Source organism: Lepisma saccharinum, chromosome 1, assembly GCF_977018435.1.
Source record: "Lepisma saccharinum chromosome 1, izLepSacc3.1, whole genome shotgun sequence".
Taxonomy (NCBI): Eukaryota; Metazoa; Arthropoda; class Insecta; order Zygentoma; family Lepismatidae; genus Lepisma; species Lepisma saccharinum.
In genome coordinates this window covers 10,687,027-10,705,385 of record NC_139229.1, presented here as the reverse complement: position 1 = coordinate 10,705,385, position 18,359 = coordinate 10,687,027, and the positions used below count along the sequence as shown (strand labels likewise).

Sequence of the window (18,359 nt, the reverse complement as noted above, 5' to 3'; positions counted from 1 at the left end):
AATCTTTAAAATCGTATTTTTTTTTTCTAAATTTTAGTGAATTTTTGCTTGTCTATTTGGGCAGTTTTAAGTATTTAGAAACCCGAGCTCCAATGATAATTTAGTACTTTGAATCTGTGCAGTTATTTGTTGTCTCTTTTCCAGGGCAAAGGTATTTTGAAATCGGTGTTCATTGCATATTTCCAAGGGGAGCAGTTGAGATCGAGGGTGAAGAAGATATGTCAGGGATACCACTGCAGCCTCTACCCCTGCCCAGACAACGGCAAGGAGAGGGACGAGCTGTACTTGGGACTCTTGAACAGATTGGACGACATCAACAAGGTATTTAATCTAAATTCATGAACAATTATATATGGTTATGCCATGATCAAGGTAAAGGTAAAAAGGTAAAGTGCTCCCCTGTGCTTAGCACCACGCCATGAAGGCGTATAGGGGGTGTGGGGGTAACGCCCCACACTTTCTTGATCCGGTCGTGAGTGGGGGTGATGTGATCAGCATCACGCCCCTGACCGCCTTTACCCCCCAGGGTTTCCCCCAGGTACCCATGTTATTCGACGCTGGGTGGGCGCCGGGGCCGCTTCCATCGTTAGAAAAGTTCCCGGATTTGAACCGGCCGGGGATCGAACCCGGGACCTTTAGTATGGTAGTCAGACACGTTACCGACTGAGCCACCACGGCCAACAGGTCATGATCAAGGCAAAACTCGAATACAATTCCTGGATTCCCAGGATACAATTTTCACATTACAATAGTACAGACTGGATAAATTGAAGGACAAAAGAAAGTTTGACAAATATGTATTTAAGTCTATTTTATTCATACATGTACGAGGAGCGGTCTTATTATTACCAACAAGGAAGAGAGTCACTCTGGTTGGGGAAGTTAGCAACTTGTGTGTCGAAAAGCGACTCCAGGAGAGGAAAGAGGAAGAAGTCGCTGGGTGCCCGATCGGGCGAATAAGGTGGACAAGGCTGTTTATAGTCAAAGTGTATACAGCCACTGAAGCTCAGGCCATGCATGCTTTTTATAGCAATAGCGAAAGCTCGTGAACTCAAAATTGCTATTTGAAAATATTTTTTTTAGATATTTTTAGATACGGCTATTGCAACGACGATATTCATGTGAGGATTTGAGTGCCTAGTTTTTTACTAACATTCTAGTTATTGTTCAATGTGCATTTAACTATCCTATAAAGAGTGTAGATATATATACAAACACCTAGATCCAGCAAAGGGTGACACCCCCTTCCCCCCTGAAAGCAAAATTAGATTTCCCACACTTGTTACAGGGAAGGTGGTATGAAGCCATGGCAAACCTCAAGATGAGTTAGAGCTTACTAGAGTGCGAGTCAAATCTCCTGCATATACCCTTGAACGGCTGAGCAGCACCAGCGAATCACAGACGTGCGGCGTTGTCTAGTTCCGTGACAAGGCGTTTCGCTCAACCACGCTGTCTCTTTTCCGTGTGAGATTTCGACATGGCACCGCTGCAGTGCTCTGCTATTGGCTATCGCCATATGCAGGAGATTTGACGCGCACTCTAGAGAAGTGGAAGCGATTAGGGGGGGACGAGGGGGGGCAGTTGCCAACCTACTTTTCGCCACTTTTGTCCCCGCACTATACTAAACCTTATCTACAAAGGGAAATATACTGTCTTTGCTCCCAAATCGCCGCCACTGTACTACAGTAATAACACGTGTGAAAAGGAATATCCCAGAAACCGTGCACATGAAGTTGCTGATGACGTGGTTCTTCAGTAATTGCACAAGACCTTCACTTGAATTAAATGAACACTGTACGTTACTTTCAGTTGTGATGGTGTTCGCAAATGTGGATTCAATACCCGTGCAGCAAAGTGTAAAATGTATTTCTTGCAGGTCCTGAGCAAGGCGAAGGACCACAGTCACCGGGTGCTCGTGGAAGCAGCCAAACACATCAACACTTGGGTGGTGAAGACCCACAAGATGAAGGCTATCTACCACATCATGAACATGTTCAATGTGGACTTCAGCAAGAAGTGTCTGATAGCAGAGTGCTGGGCTCCCACAAGTGAAATCAGTGCAGTCAACAACATTTTGATCAAGGGCAGCGTAAGTATTCAGCAGTTTCTTTCGACCATTACGGTGGGTAGTTGGAGTGTGTTGTCCACGTAATTGGTTGTCTTACTTACAGCCAGGGTTGTTAAAGGACCAGGAATTTTAAATAAATTCAATTCCGATCAAGGAGAGAAAATCAGCAAGCGTAAATGGATTATGGACCGTAAAGAACCTTTTTATCTGTAAAGTACGTATTTTAATTCGGTCCAGGAACCTTTTCTCCAGATCAATTTAAATATGGTCCAGAAACCTTTTTCCAGGATGAATTTAAATTAGGTCCAGGCATGGGCGTTCGGAAAGGGGCAAGGGGGGCCCGTGCCCCTCCTTGGAGAATGAAATTGAACCAAAAAATATGTATTTCACACATATAATTTCATTTTAGCCACAATAATATGTGTTAATTATTGCATGAACACCATAAATTCTAATTTAAGCAATGCTTTTTAGGGAACAATACTATTTTTGGGGAAAATGTGCCTTGTTTGCCCCCCCTGGAAAAAAAATACCTTCCTTGCCCCACTGGAAAAAATCCTGCGGACGTCCATGGGTCCAGGAACACTTTTTCCGGAACAGTTTAAATTCGGTCCAAGTTCTGTATTGAAATGAAACCACAATTTGGACCGAATTTAAATTGTGCGAGAAAGATGATTCCAGTCCTGCAGCGGAACCCAATAGAACCCATTAGAATTTATGGGTTCTGGACCTTTAACAACCCTGCATACAGCCATACCGATTTCTGAATTTGATATGTGCTTACGAAGGATGTACCCGAGATTGTGACGGTTATAGTGACTGCAACCTCATCCATATAAGCGAAAAAATAAAATCGAAATATAAATTGGAAATGTTTCAGTTTCTAGCAGGGGCGTATATTCTAGGCTAGCTACGCTATCTGTGAAGCCTGAAGTCTAGAGAATAAAATACAGGAGAAAATCGATCAGAAATTGTATATAAAATTATTCATATCAGTGAGATGATGATGGTGATTCTGGAGTTGGCAACCTGATTTCTTGTGAGTTGGCAACCTGATTTCCTATGAGTTGACAACCTGATTTCCTATGAGTTGGCAACCTGATTTCCTGTGAGTTGGCAACCTGATTTCCTGTAAGTTGGCAACCTGATTTCTTGCGAGTTGGCAACCTGATTTCTTAGGAGTTGGTAAACTTATTTCTATTCATAGCCAAGAACCACATGACATAGATAGCCCAGACGTTAGATTCAGTATACGCCACTGGTTTCTAGGAATATAACAGCGTATGAAATTACCATGGGGCACACAGACAGTGATCAGATATTCAAAAGAAGACCTTAGCAGTTGTACTTACTAAATAATATATTCCCTTATTTATTATCATGATACCCTATGTATCCGAGACTTATTTTTAGTAGATTTTCAGAATGAAGACGCCTATTAATTCAAATTTGATATCCGAGTATTGCATTTAGGATGTTACCCAAATAAATGTCTACAACTATATGTAAATATAATTTGGTGGGATGAATTATGTCAATATAATAATAATCCTTTCATTTTATTAATAAACGAATATAAAGGCAGTATTTTGAAAGAAAAATACCAATGGGAATTTTTTCCTCACCAGCTACTCCTACGATGATAATTGTCGTGAACATGATGGATATGGAATTTTGATAACGCCTTACTAATGCAAGTACCGAAAAATGTAACGTGTTATTAACGCAAGTGCCTAGAACGTTATGCTAGCTATATTCATACATCCATTTGGGTGATGGTGATCCTCCGTACCACCGCGAGAAACTTGAAAATTTTCAGTGGGTTGTTAAAATTGTTATTCATATGAAGGTTTCTTGTTGTTTTTAGTGAGCGGAAATGCGTTATAAGTAGACCTCGGATATTAGGTTTTTAACTTATTTTTTCCTTTGCAGGTAAATAAGAAATAACAAGTTATGTCAGCGTTTCATTAAAAAACGCAACAAGTGACGAAGTTTTATAGTGCCTAAAATAATCTATTTTGCTATTTTAGGTATATGTGCCTAAATTTAACCTATTTTTAGGTTTAATATTTTTTTCTAGGTTTTACAGGATTTCTATGTCTCAAAGAGGTATTTACTCGGTTTGGTGACGAAACAATTCAATGGCTGGCGTGTTTGAAATATGCATTCTGTCTAGTTCCCCCCCTTTCCAAGTCTATGATGTTTTTCAAAGCTCTAAACAAAACAAAATATCTGATACCACTGTTCCATGCACACAGTGACGGCGATTAGAGGGGCAGTTGCCTCCATATTTTTGCCCCCGCACTATGCACTCTTAATGCTAAGCCTTGTCTACTAAGAGAAAGTAAACTGTCCTTACGCCCCCTCCCCTTCCCCGTTTTGACAGCCAATCGCCTGCACAGTCCAAAGTGCAAACTTCTGATCCACGTGGTCTTGCCCACTTTCGCGTCAGTTCGGTCCTTCTGTGGCATTCACTTCTTGTGAAGTACCGTTTCAACATTCAAATTTGCACCACTGTGTTTCCGTTGAAAGATAATTAAAATATAAAATAAAACATCTGTTTGTACATTTTTTTTCATATTTTACCAAAATTCACACATGATTTCCAGAGCCAGTAACTCTCTCATAATTCCAGGAATTCAAAGAATTCCAAGTGAGTAGCCACCCTGATATTGTGCAGCAAATTTTACATACTAATTCATTTTTCATATCCACAAGTAACTTTTGCTAATAAAACAAGTATAGTATCGCAATAATTTGTGGAGAATTTTGAAAATGATTGCATACAAATGAAAATTTGGTTAAAAAAATTAATATTTGATTGTTACATATACCTACTAAAATTTCTTACGGTTCTTGCGATTTTTTTTAACGAATGTATCTAATCAGTACTTATCAGGAATTTTGTACCATTTAAGTTTTTGCAACCTACTTCAGGGGTTTTTGAGCCTAATTTAATATTTTTAGAACTTATTTCAGAATTTTTAGAACCTATTTTAGGATTTTTAAAACCGGTAAAATTTCAGTAACAGCAAAAATTTTAAAAATTCCTTTATTTTCTTCTTTTTCACATTGGTACTTACGTATTCTGCATTCGTAAGGATTCTTGAAGGTGCCATTTCCTTTTTTTCATGCAAATAACCTCAATTTTCGACATATCGAGTAATTCTTGTTTGTTCGTTTTCGCTTGCGTTACACGCAATATGGCGGAAAAATCTTGACTAGCGTTGTCCATGATCAGTGGTTATGCAGTGTTGTAACCTTCTTAATCGAAAAACACCTACTTTCGTGTTACTTTTGTATTTTTTTTTCAGGTTCGAAAACCCCACGAACCATGCCCAGAAACCCCCACGAACCATTCACGGATAGTCCCACGAACCATGCACGGCAAGGTTAGGTTAGGTTCGGTTAGGTTAGGCAAACATAGTTAAAATTGTCATCTTCAAAATTGTCATGTTCTTGGAAAACAACGGTGTGGTTGGAAACACTGACCGGGGGCTACATCATCGAACGCACGCAACATTTGATTCACGTAGTGGAAGGACATAGAGGCAACAGCTTTCGTGCATTGGAGAGACATTAATCTTCAAAAATACATGATTTACCGGCGAAATAAATTAACCGATGGGAAACAAACACTTTAAAAACCTTTCAAAAGTACACGGAAAGTCAGTTCGGTAAGTACTTTCTCCTGTAAAATTGAAGAAAAACGTTTTGCGGATACGAAAATTTTACCGGAAGTCTACAATTATGTAAAAACAATATAATTTAGGGAAAGAATTGCCCAAACGGTTTCTAGATCCTCATGATACAGACACTATCTTTTGCTCGTTCTGTTTGTTGGGCAACCATGCCTGCACAAACTTTCTAGGTAACGAGAGAACAAATCTCGATTAAGCTACGTGGTCTTGACAATGAATGGATAAGTATTATAAAGAATACACGAAAATAGAGCAACGAGCTGTGTTAATACACCATATGTGTCTGTTCGCTCTTGTTACAAGTCAACAGGAAACACAATGTTATTCACTTTCAAGTGTATTAACCAGGTTCAATATTTACTCACCGCACTTCGTCTGTTGGCAGTAACAGTAACGATGAAGTACTATATCCAAGTAACACACGCCATTGCTTATAAAGAAGCAGCTTAGAAGTAGCAAAGAATCAAAGACATTCGGAGAATTTAACGTCATGATCCACCGCTCGTTTAAAACCTTGCCTACTGATTGTTTACGTGAACTATAAGTAGATGGAGCTGTTAATGCCGATCCAATTATACCCGCCATCTATTGGTAATTCTTGGAATTCGTATGTAGGATAGATTTGAAGAAATGGATCTGACTGTTCTCAGAAAGCGATTCTACAAAATACGCAGTTGTTATAATTGCAATAACTTCCAGTGGTGTTGGAGAATTTTGGTCTTGTGGGCTGAAAAGTGAACGAAATATTTTCTCATGTTCTGTCTTACTCTGTTTCACCCTTCCTCTCTTTCTATCTCTTTGTTTCTATCTTTTGTCTCTTCTTCTCTATCGCTTTCTACTTTTCCTCCCTCCATATTTTTCCTTTCTCTTTCTCTCCTTTTTCTTCGAATCCTTCCTCTCCTTCTCTCTTCTCTGTGTCTTTCTTTCCGTGATCTGTTTATCGTTCCTTCTATTCTCTTCCCATTTCTTTCTACTATATGACTTCCTCTCTATCTCTTGCTTTTCTCTTCTATGATTTTCCTCTCTTCTTCTGTTTATCCCTCCCATTCTTTCCCGCCGCACGAAACACTCTGACACAAATGAAGGGGACGTGAGAAGAAAAAAACAAATTACTATCCACATTAGTTCGCGAGTTTGCTGCGGTTCTTCTCGTTTAGTTGAGCTAGTTGAGCTGTAAGTACTATATGAAGGTAAAGGATGAGATTATGATCAACTGACCCAACAACCTGCTTGTTATTTAATACATATTCCATTTCTATTTCTTGCATTAATTTCTTTGGTAGGCATATATTTAGACAGATATTAGTCTGGTCACAAACTTGACAATGATTATCATTTTTTTACCCATACATATACTGATAATAATAAATGGATATGTTTAATATTAATTAATAATAGGTTAACTAATCCTATTAACATATTAATTACAAATATTCACAGTGAAAATGGTTTGTTTGAAATAACCAATAACTTGTATACGACAAACAAACATTTGTTGGCACCACAATAGAAGCCATGCGATTCTTAGATTTACTGTGTCATTTCACTGAAATTAGTGGTACTTCAGCTCTCACCCTATACTTCAAGTTTCCAATAATAGGATACTGCTCTCCAAACTGGCCAGTGGCATGTCCCACTCAGTTCTCTAGAATCGCTTTCGCTTTCCACTTTTTCATAGCTATAGTTCAATACAGGGTCCCTCGTTACGCAATTTTTCACCCATGCATCTTTTGTCCATTCTAAACTTACAGACTTCCTACAGCCCCATTTTCTGAATGAGTTTAATTATCTATACAAAATTGCAAACTGCAAAATCAGATGCAACACAATACCTTGATGTACCTATGAGCAAAACGCGTAACACAAATCATATTTTACACAAAAAAATTGGATTGGAAATACAAAAATAAATCTCTCTTCTACAGACATCCTACCCAATATAATGACATACCATCAAGTGTTGATACATTTTCAGCAGAGTATACCACACAAAATTCTCGTACAATGCACATTTAATGCCGAATTCGCGTTATTTCTCGATTTCGAATTCACTGCATATACATTTTTCTGCAAAAACATTAAACATTTTTAAATGTTATCGCATTTACGAGAAATCAAGGTCCCTGCCCATATGTCAAAGTCCACGGGGTTGAGGTCAGGTGACCGTGGTGGCCATTCTACATGGCCCCTTATCCCAATCCAGCGTCCGGAAACACATACCAGTCGCGTACGCCATTTGTTTCAAACTTTATGTTCACCCTGTAGGCATGTATTGCAAACAATACTTTTCTTTGTGTTTCAGAAAGCCTCCGGAAGTTCTGTGTCGTCCTTCCTGAATATTATTCCAACCAGCGACAATCCACCGACTTTTCACAGAACAAACAAGTTTAGCCAGGGCTTCCAAAACTTAATAGACGCTTATGGAGTGGCGAGTTATAGGGAAGTGAATCCAGGTATTTGCCTTTCTTTCTATATTATGGTTCTCTGAAATTATCTGTTTCAGTGTTTGGAAATAATTACGTAGTTACTTGTAACGCAGATGCAAGAAAGTTCTTTTTTACAAATTCTAATTGTAACTACCTGGATTTAACAGTAAGTAGCTGTAAGTGCATCAGAATTACTTTTTGCAATAAAAGTAACGTTATCAATAGTTACTTTTACAGTTACTTTACGACACCTAAACTGTAAACTTGAAATTCTGTAACGTGGGGGATGATCTAAATTTGGCAACTCTGTTTTTAAATGTCTTCTCTGGATGCTAAGGTGGAACCATTTTAGTGGAACCGCCTAACACAATGAAGCTACCCTTCGTTGAATGATACATTTTTAACATCTACACTTTATTGTAATTACTCATTTCCAATTGAGAGAATACTTCACTGTCTCGGACGAATTCCTGCATTCATTAAGAACTTGATTGGCAAGAAAAACGAAATATATGATCATTTAAGAAAAACTGCCATATTTTTTCATAATTTTATTAGTCGTAATAATATAAACATGTGAAGACCCATATCATGTCCCAGAAACATAAACAAAACACATGTAAGTCATCGGCGTACGTATGATTTTTTGGGGGGAGGGGCTTGAATTGTAAGTAGTACATAGCTATACACAATAAGATATTTCGTATATTTAGAATTTTCCACTCTGAAAAATGAGAATAAGGGATAATTTAGGAGTGTTTGCATTTCTCACTCTCTAGGGAACTGAAGAACTTTTATTTGAAAATGTATATTTTCTCCAAATTTAGGAGAGGTCTGTAACCACATCAGCTCCCCTCTGCGTACGCCAGTGCATATTGATTGCTTGTAATTTGCTCGCAAGAAAGTTTCGAGCAGAAAGTGACTAACTGTGACATATTTAATTTTACGAAGTAACTTTCTGAACTCTGCTTCATTTTTCAAGAAATAATTGAGTAGTGATCTACAAGTAATTAATTTATCATATTCTCGTTTCTACTTCAGCGCTGTATACCATCATCACCTTTCCGTTCCTCTTTGGCGTGATGTTCGGAGACTGTGGCCATGGAATTATCGTCGCTGCCTTTGCACTGTTCATGATCCTGAAGGAGAAACAATACATGAAAGACAAATCTGGTGGTGAGGTAGGAAGTCGTAGAATAATGATTGAATCATATTTTTCTCATCTTCCACCACACTGCCACTACCGTTTCCACAAATTATTGGTCGATTTTGTAAGACTCTATTTTCACCAATAATGAATAGAAATACATGATAGAAAAGAAATGTTTGAAGTTTTGCGTATACTTTAAATGCATTCGATGCGCTCCCAGCGTGTGGCAGATGTCCAGGTAGGGCAGATTCTCACCAAATCTTCTCCAGCACGTTGAGTAAATGGCGATTTCCTAAGCCACCGGACCTCACAATGAGCGATTTCTTCTTTACGTTCCTCAACTTACACAGACACTGTCAGAATTGCAAAGGTGCATCAACACCGCCATCGAGAACGTCACACAAGATATGCTTGAGAGGGTTTGGCGAGAGAATGGAAGTACCTTTTTTTTTATTTGTTGTTTTAAGTTCACTTTATGCACAGTAGGGCTAATCGGGACTGGACCTACAATTTAAAGTGAGATCCGAACCACTTGTGCCTCCACCGGGTATCGAACCCGGGAGCCCTTGATTACAAGGCGAAGACGCTACCACTGCGCCATCGAGGAGGCCAGAATAGAAGAACTGCGTGGACATCTGTCGTGTCACACATGGGGCACATGTAGAATGCATTTATGGCCAGTACTAAACTTCAAACATCCCGCTTGCAGATGGTGGTAATATCACGTCTGTCTGTTCAATATTAGTGAAAGCATGGAGGTAAGAAAGGGAGGAGTCAGCCCTACGCGCTGTTTCTGAAGCCGGGTCACGTGACAGAACCGGAGAAGTCAGACCAAAAAGACGCCATAAGAAAGTGTGTAATTTTGTGTACTTCTGAATAAGATTTAGGAAGCAATGGTGCCTGCTCAACACACGACTGTACTAACAGACGCGACAGGAAACCTGAAGGAATAATATTCCATAAGCAAATAAAGCTAGTTATAGTTTGTTTTGTAGTATTCAATTGTAAAGTAAACCTCGAGTTTGCGTTTGTAGTTGGAGCCTACTTCCATGCTCTTTCCAGCCCGCGTGCGCTTGCAGCAGCCAATGCGATGTTTTTCTGTCTGTGAAGTCATTGGTTGAAGTAGATGCGTACAGCAGCATGCGGGCATCTTACTCAGACCATAAGCTCCGCCCACTGGCTTCAAAAGGAAAGCAAGGAGTGATACGAGACTGCAGGCACCTGAGTGAACTGTAATATTATAAAAACGTCCATTAATTTATGGGCACTCTGTATCCATGCACTTACATTCAAATGTCCATTGAGGATTTTGCATCCGTCTGTCACGGGAGTCGATAAAGTTATTTTTAACCTTTACATAATACGGGGATAACCCTGTTAACTAAAAGAAAACTGAGGACCCTGACAATAAAATAAAATATGTCTTAAAACACAACAGACGCTGACCAGGATAGTTTTATTATAAACTAAAGACAATTCACACGTTACGTTTCTGCTCTCAGGGTCTTCTTCAGATGGAGAACTAATCTATAGGAAGACCCTGATACAGGGTAGAAACGTCACGTGTAGAGGTGTTTTTAGTTTACAATAAAACTATCTTGGTCAGCATATGTAGTGTTTCAATATGGAAAGAAGGCGTAATAGTGTTTCTAAAATATGACTGTTAAAAACTCCCTCACTCAATTTTTAAAACTATCACAGTTTTAACAAGAACTTAAACTGTACGGTTTCTGAGGATGAAACTTCCGTACCGTACTTAACAGCTGAGGCTGTAAAGTGGAACTCAGCACAAATAAGATCGAAAAGAGGAGAACGCTGCCATATTGCTAACACGCCAGAGCCTCGTTGCCCTGCAAGAATGCAGTGTGTACGAGGGTGTAGTACGTGGAATAGAGGTTGACATTTGGGTGCCTTCCGAAGATGAGGATGAATGATGATAAGATTAAATTGATGAAGGTACACACGCAGAATACACATTCCCTGGCAGGGATTCGAACCCGTGAGCTGGCATCGTAGTGCAGTTTGCTAACCATTCGCCACGGAGGCAGGCTCTATATGAAAATTACAATTGGTTAAAACTTATAGAAACAAACATAACAAAATTCATTTGTTTTCTTATTGTTTATTCTCCTAAATATGTACATGTTTCATTTATATTGATCCAAAACTTTGCTCGGTTACACATACAGCTCACCGCTCACGGGAAGATTCCCAAAGGAGGGACGACGGGGAGCGGGTGTGAAGGGAAGGATCGGTCCATTTGCAGATTTTAGGGGTAGCAGAAAGCATTCCGCTGCGCCTTTTCGAAGTGCGTGGGAGTTGATTTGCGTCAATCATGCAGAGCGTGTGTCCGCAGCAACAGTTTGCTGCTTTTCTTTCAGTGACCAGAATACTTTTGTATTGCTTATCCTGTGCATTATTTCGACTGCATTTCAAAGAATTTCAAAAGAATATACGGCAACGACTTTAGGGCTACCAGATAACAAACTTAAGAAAGAAAAAAAAGGCATTTTTAGATTGCAAAATGTTGTCAACTTTAGACGAAGACACACGTTTTGTGCTTACTGGTGTTTTGGTATGCTTATAGATCACACAACCCTGTATAATAATTTTACACCGTTTCCGTATAACTAATAATAGGCCTCATTGTCTGAATATTCTAATATTTATTCACTATGCTCCTAATATTATACGGTTGTGAAGCTTGGTCTTTTACTTTAAAAGAATAACATAAATTGACATTCTGCCTCGGAGTTTTTTCTTCCAGGTTTAAAGTCAGGAAACCTGTAAGTCGTCACTAAAAACGCATTTGAATTTTGATATGGTTCAGATCGTTGATAGACAGAACTTCACTCCTCCACTGTCATGTAACAACTAAGAGTACGGCAGTTAAAAAATACTGTTTATTTCTGAATTCTGTTATGAAACTCAAATCAAAGTAGCCGCGGCGAATTGCATATTCTTACCTATTGTCAGAAACTTGCTGCTCATCAAGAGCCGCGGTAGATGTCACAAGTGCTTTCAAATCAAAATGTCACGCGGCGTTGACAACAGAAGAGACGCAAAGGTCCAACAATTTTTCTTTGTTGCAAGAAAAGTTTATTTTCTTTGCGCTTGCAACTGAGTGTTGTATTTCTTTACTTTGAAATTGAAAACGGAAACAATATTAACAATTATTTACAAATAACATTTTGTTACTAATCTTGAAGATAAACAGTTGTCTATACCCGAAAAATCGGATATTTCCAAATGTTCCTAAAAACCCGCCCGGAGCATTTGTAGTACCCGAAAAACAGGAGTTGTCCGTGTAAAAGAGAACTTCTGGTAAGTGGTAACTCTAAACGACTTGCGTCTCTGCACCGGTTACAGCGAGCCCACATGTGTTTTTCATTCAGGGTGTACACCCCCGACCCTAATAGTGGAGTCGCCTGCCGCTACGTCATTCCACTTCCGTCAGGGATCTTCTCCTGAGCGTTCAGCTGTAGTCTGTGTACTTATTCTTGTAAGTTCCTAATTTGTTACTAACAATAGTGCGCCATATTGATGACATTTCAACCTTTTTGGTGCCTCCTTTCCATATACTCAATTTTCAGTTCTGATTTCCACAAATATTACATACCCCAGGACTATCGTCTATCCAATATATTGCGATATTGAAAAAATATCGATCAGGCGATATCAAGTAGACCATATATCGTCATGATATTTTGGCAATATATATCGTCACGATATTTTGGCGATATATATTGTGTCGACGATATATCGTCGAAATTTTGGCGACATATATCGAGGAGACGATATATCGCCCCTATCACGAAAGGGGGAAAAATATCGTATCGTCTGTGACAATATTTTCTTGACGATATATCGCGATATCAATTTCCGATATCGTCCATCCCTACCCAGGACCAAGGTTCACCTAGGAACTAGTTCTCATCCAGTGAAACTGTTCTCAATTTCGTTTTCCTTCTTGCAGATATGGAACATATTCTTCGGAGGGCGTTACATAATTCTGTTGATGGGCTTCTTTTCCATTTACACCGGTCTCATTTACAACGACATGTTTTCGAAATCATTCAACATTTTTGGTTCTGCGTGGAGAAATACATACGATAAGACGACCCTACTTGGAGAGACTGCGTCTCTAGAGCTAGAGATGAACCCTAAGGATAATTACATAGACTACCCATATGAATTCGGGGTAGACCCGATCTGGCAGGTATTGTCACATCTTGTAATTACTATAGAGATAAAAATATGGATTATTTAATTATTTAGTTAATACCCTCCAATTTGAGACGGCACATAAATACACTTAAGTATATTGATATCATGGGCGCCAGCAGGGGGATGCAGTGCCCCCCCACGAAATTTCTAGAAAGAGATATTGTAATTCGAATGGTCAAATTGTAGAGATATTTTATAACAAAAAGTATAGTTTTTTGACTTACAGGCCGTAAGTTACAGAAACCATTATTATTATTATCATTATCATCAGAAATCAATTCAGAAATTATTTATTAGATTACTTTGTATGAAAAAAAAGGTACATATCACTAAAATATATGGAGTGGTTGGAAATATTTAATTTAACAACATTGAGCTTAAGAAGGAAAGATAAAATTAAAGTAATGATACAAAATATTTTGTCAAATAGGATTGATAGTGAATACTTTAGAAATACAATAGTTTATAACGTTACAAAATAAAAAAAAACAATAAAAAAATCATTATCTATTGGCAGTAAAATTGAAAAATTGTGGTGAATTTACAAAAATATTAATCGATGATTTCAATTATGACTTCCCTTAAATATTATATTTAGGTGTAGGATGTGATTTCCTGTAAAAACCATTATGTGTTAATCCATTGATATTACTCTTTGTGACACAGTGCTGTATAAGGTTTTTTCTTTTAATTCTTCTCAGTACTTTTACACTGATTCTCTAACTATAAAAAACAGCTTTTTGACCTACATGAAATAATGCTAAGTATATACATTTAGTTATGCAAATTGTATATAGATATACAGAATATTGAAATCAGGACCGGACTTGGACTGCCAAGAGGGCGGTGACAATTTTCCTTAAGAGGGCGCCCCAAAAAATCGTTGATTGTAATGGGCTATTATTACAGGAAAAGCTGAAATAAGAGGCATTTTACAAGTTCACATTGTTTTTACGTGTGTATTTTTTTTACCTGATGTTCCTGCTGTAGCTATATTGCAGTACATCTGTTCTGAAAATGGTCTCAATTATGAATCACCATATTAATACACTTAATAAACAATACTATATTAGACCAGCAATGGAATGCATTACATTACATTACATTAGATATCGTATCATACTGTAACGAAGCGTAAGCCTGTACATTTTCTAGAAACTTTAAAGCTTCAACCTGACCGTAATTTCAATAACGATCTAATATCACATGTAACAGTGGATTAAACTGGTTTCAACGTTGCCATTGACCTGAGGAAAGACAGAAATTAACAAAACATTCAAGGAATTGCGAGAAATGTTCAAAACCAGGTAAATTGAAGTAATTATACATTTTTATTTTTTAAAAAAAAGATACATTTCTACGTATAGTTTGTCGTATATATTCCACAGAAGTGTGTGTGTATATGTATGTGATCTTCTCTTTCAGATGGCGAAGAACAAAATCATATTTTTGAACGGTTATAAAATGAAGCTGTCCATCATTTTAGGTATAATCCACATGTTGTTCGGACTATGCTTTGGAGTTGTCAACCATCTGTAAGTAGATAGGATCCTCTTGATATATATAATATTATATATATGAAATATTATATATTACAATATTATATATAATATTTGCCATATTTCACTTTAACTGAATTTACCGAGTGACTTATTGCAAATCCCTTATAAACAGAGACGTATTTAAGGGAGGGGTCCGGACTCCCCCTGAAAGACTTACCTAGTATTAAAATTAAATAATGAAAATATACTTGTTTAACATTTGCATCATCTATTGTTATTAATTTCATCTGAACTAAACAATTTCGACAGAGAACGAGATAAATTATATAGTGGTTTGCGTCGAAATAGAATTCCATTCCCTACATCTCTTACTGCCCTGCTCACGGACCCTACTCCTCCCACCATATGGCTTCTTTATGGATATGCAAGAAGATGTAATTTGACGATCTAACAGTATAAATAAATATCAATAGATGTTTTTTTTTTCATTCTTGTGAAATATAAGTGAATAGCGAACTAAATACTTAAAAAAAAAAAACCCTCAGGAAGATGACTAAAATCGACTACCAGTTGATAGGGTCAGAAAAAGAAGAAGAAGAAGAATTCACCTGAACTTATTTGAAGGCAAGGATCACATTGCGATCATTCGGCTTTGAAGGACAATACCAAAGATTTATACTTGCACACTACTATTTATGATAACATACATAAATTATTAATCAGGAGCTTTACTTCTTGCCAACTGAATCTAAGATCCTATTTTGTTATTCAATAAATATTCAATTCTTTATCTTTTTGACATTAGTTTCCTTGCCAGGGCAGTTGTTTTCACACATATTTTGGCGATCTTAACTATACGTAAGCTAGATAATGAATACGTGCTGTTATATCTCTATTATTATACCGTCGGTTTACCTATTCGTGTAATAATATTAATTAACTTATATATTTAATTAGTATTTATTTAATATAATTATAATATAATTATTTTAATTTAAACATTATTATTATTGTTTTTAAGTAAGGTTACATTTAAGCTTACAGTCTATTTTACATTTATTATCTGTATAGAGATATACAGAATATGGAAATTACAAGTGTATGTAAAATAAACATTATTAGTGGTAGTAGTAATAACAAAAATAACAGAAATAATAATAATAAAGAAATAATAATAAAAATTGTATGACTGTGCCCCCCTGAGAGAAATCCTGCGGACGCTCTTGGTGATGCATCTGGTTGTCAAATCGTGCTTATCACTTAAATAAATAGATATTATTATTATTATTGTTTCTGAGACACTTGGTTTGGATATCTTCTCCCCGAAATATATCTCTAGATACCTGTCCACTGACGGTCATAATTTTAGTATCAATTAAGTTTAACTATACTGCAGGATTTAAGAAGGACAAATGTAAAGGTTAGCAAGCTCAAGAATGCTCATAGAGTTCCAAAAGGTAACACCGTTCTCATTTTTTTTTTCCTTCCAGGTACTTCCGCAGAGGATACGCAGTTATTCTTGAGTCTCTGCCCCAGTTCGTCTTCTTGTGCTCGCTTTTCCTTTACCTGGTCGTCCTCATCTTCGTCAAGTGGATCACCTATGGGCCAAATTTTGGTATGAGCGTACATAACATCTGTCAGTAATTGAATCGTTGAGACCAAGAAGGGAAAGATTCCACTCGACCTTACTTTCGGGAAATAATAAAAAAAAATCTCATAGCAACCAAAACTAAAAGCCGGATGAAGAAACTTACAATTACAAACTTATTCATCATAACCATACTAACAATATTCCATAAGTGGTTTGTTTTCAAAACCTTTATTTTAGCTCTGATATGTATTCAAAATATTCAGCCCATTGTGTTCAAAAAGTGGAATCTTCCCCTTCTTGGTGTCACAGGTTCAATTATATTGTGTCGGTGCATAAGTTCGTAGCGTTTAACCTATAACATACGTTAACATGAGTACAATAATTAATTAACACAAGTACACAGGTGGTAAGATGAAACATTGTTATTGTAGTCTAACAATACACAGTCACAACAACACTCAGTCAGTTAAGTAGCCGCCTTTATTGTCAACGACCATCTGCGAACGTTGGGGGAGGAGTTCGATGCCTCGCCTGTACAACTGCTGTCTTTTCAGTATATGGCATTAGCCCAGTACACAGCACAAATTGTTTTTGAGTTGAAGAAATCAGTTAGCCAAGTTTCAAGAGCAGAGCAGCTTCGTTAGGAAATACTTCCTCCTGCTGCACTTGATCCTCGGTTAAACTCGTAGAGCAGAATGTGCCGGAAATGTTCAACTTTGTCCACTTGACACTTATTAGTATGCAAAATAGACAAAATGTGCTCAGAATAAAATATACTGTGTTTTCACGAACACAAAACTACAAACTAAGCAATAACAATGGAATAACGGACAAGGAACTTGGCAACGCAGTGTTGGCAACCCATAACAAAACGCTACGAACTTATGCACCGACCATGGAGCTAAGAAAGGGGACGAGCCAGGCCCGTAGCTAGAATTGATCTCTGGGGGGGGGGGGGGGGCTCACGGTTTATCAGGGGGGGCTCAAGGTTTATCAGGTGACTTTTAAAAAAAACGTTTCACATTAAATAAAGGTAAGCTATTTTGTGTGTGTTAAGGGGGTCATTAAGTTAATATAAAACATTAAAGAAATAGAAATATAATACAAATAATACCCTCTTTTTCAATATCTTCTAAAACACGGTCATCTCTCGAAGTGTTAATTGAATGCTACTGACCTCATTCCTTACTAAACACTTCATACACTTTTGATTACACAAATATTTGTATCCCATATGAAAAATGCACAATATTCAATAATAGTGACTACAGTACATACCTCTGCCTTAAAAAAGTTGGAGTCGGCGATTCTTCATGTTGTTGAACCTGTGAAGCAGTCTCGACATATCTATGTTCGATGCTCGTTTCTTCTCAAATGCCAGAAAAACAAGATTTGCCAGGCGCTTGCTGCACATTGACAGTCTCTGAGGGCTATTGATGCGGGTTAACACAGAGAAAGTGGATTCACACAACGCTGTACTGCATGCAAAAGTTCTTATGCCAGCAAGTAGAGCATAAGTGTCTTCGTAGGCCATTCTAGTTTTGTACAATTCTTCAAAAGTATCAGGAGAATCCAGTTTCTTGAGATATGCATTGGCAACAGTTAGTTCCTCTTTTGACGGAATGGTGATTCCAAAGGCTGATAAATATTCAATATTGCTAAATTGAAGGGACTCAGCCGATGATATAGCCTCC

At 37.6% G+C, this 18,359-nt stretch overlaps 2 protein-coding genes across 4 annotated transcripts in view; one reads left to right on the top strand and one right to left on the bottom strand.

Moving 5' to 3' along the window:
• Nrx-IV (neurexin-4) overlaps positions 1-6,276 on the bottom strand; it is a 114,191-nt gene extending 107,915 nt beyond the window's left edge. Inside the window, exon 1 of the mRNA XM_083129054.1 lies at positions 6,135-6,276. Within this exon, the coding sequence (XP_082985180.1) occupies positions 6,135-6,261 (127 nt within the window). The 5' untranslated portion in view covers positions 6,262-6,276. The remainder of the gene's footprint in view (positions 1-6,134) is intronic.
• Positions 1-18,359, top strand: part of LOC145992689 (V-type proton ATPase 116 kDa subunit a 1-like) — a 62,678-nt gene that overhangs the window by 14,966 nt on the left and 29,353 nt on the right. For all 3 annotated transcript variants that reach the window (XM_083129080.1, XM_083129072.1, XM_083129088.1), the window contains 7 exons: positions 145-321; positions 1,877-2,089; positions 8,072-8,222; positions 9,237-9,376; positions 13,322-13,564; positions 14,998-15,107; positions 16,565-16,689. In XM_083129080.1, coding sequence (XP_082985206.1) covers positions 145-321; positions 1,877-2,089; positions 8,072-8,222; positions 9,237-9,376; positions 13,322-13,564; positions 14,998-15,107; positions 16,565-16,689 — 1,159 coding nt within the window. The remainder of the gene's footprint in view (positions 1-144; positions 322-1,876; positions 2,090-8,071; positions 8,223-9,236; positions 9,377-13,321; positions 13,565-14,997; positions 15,108-16,564; positions 16,690-18,359) is intronic.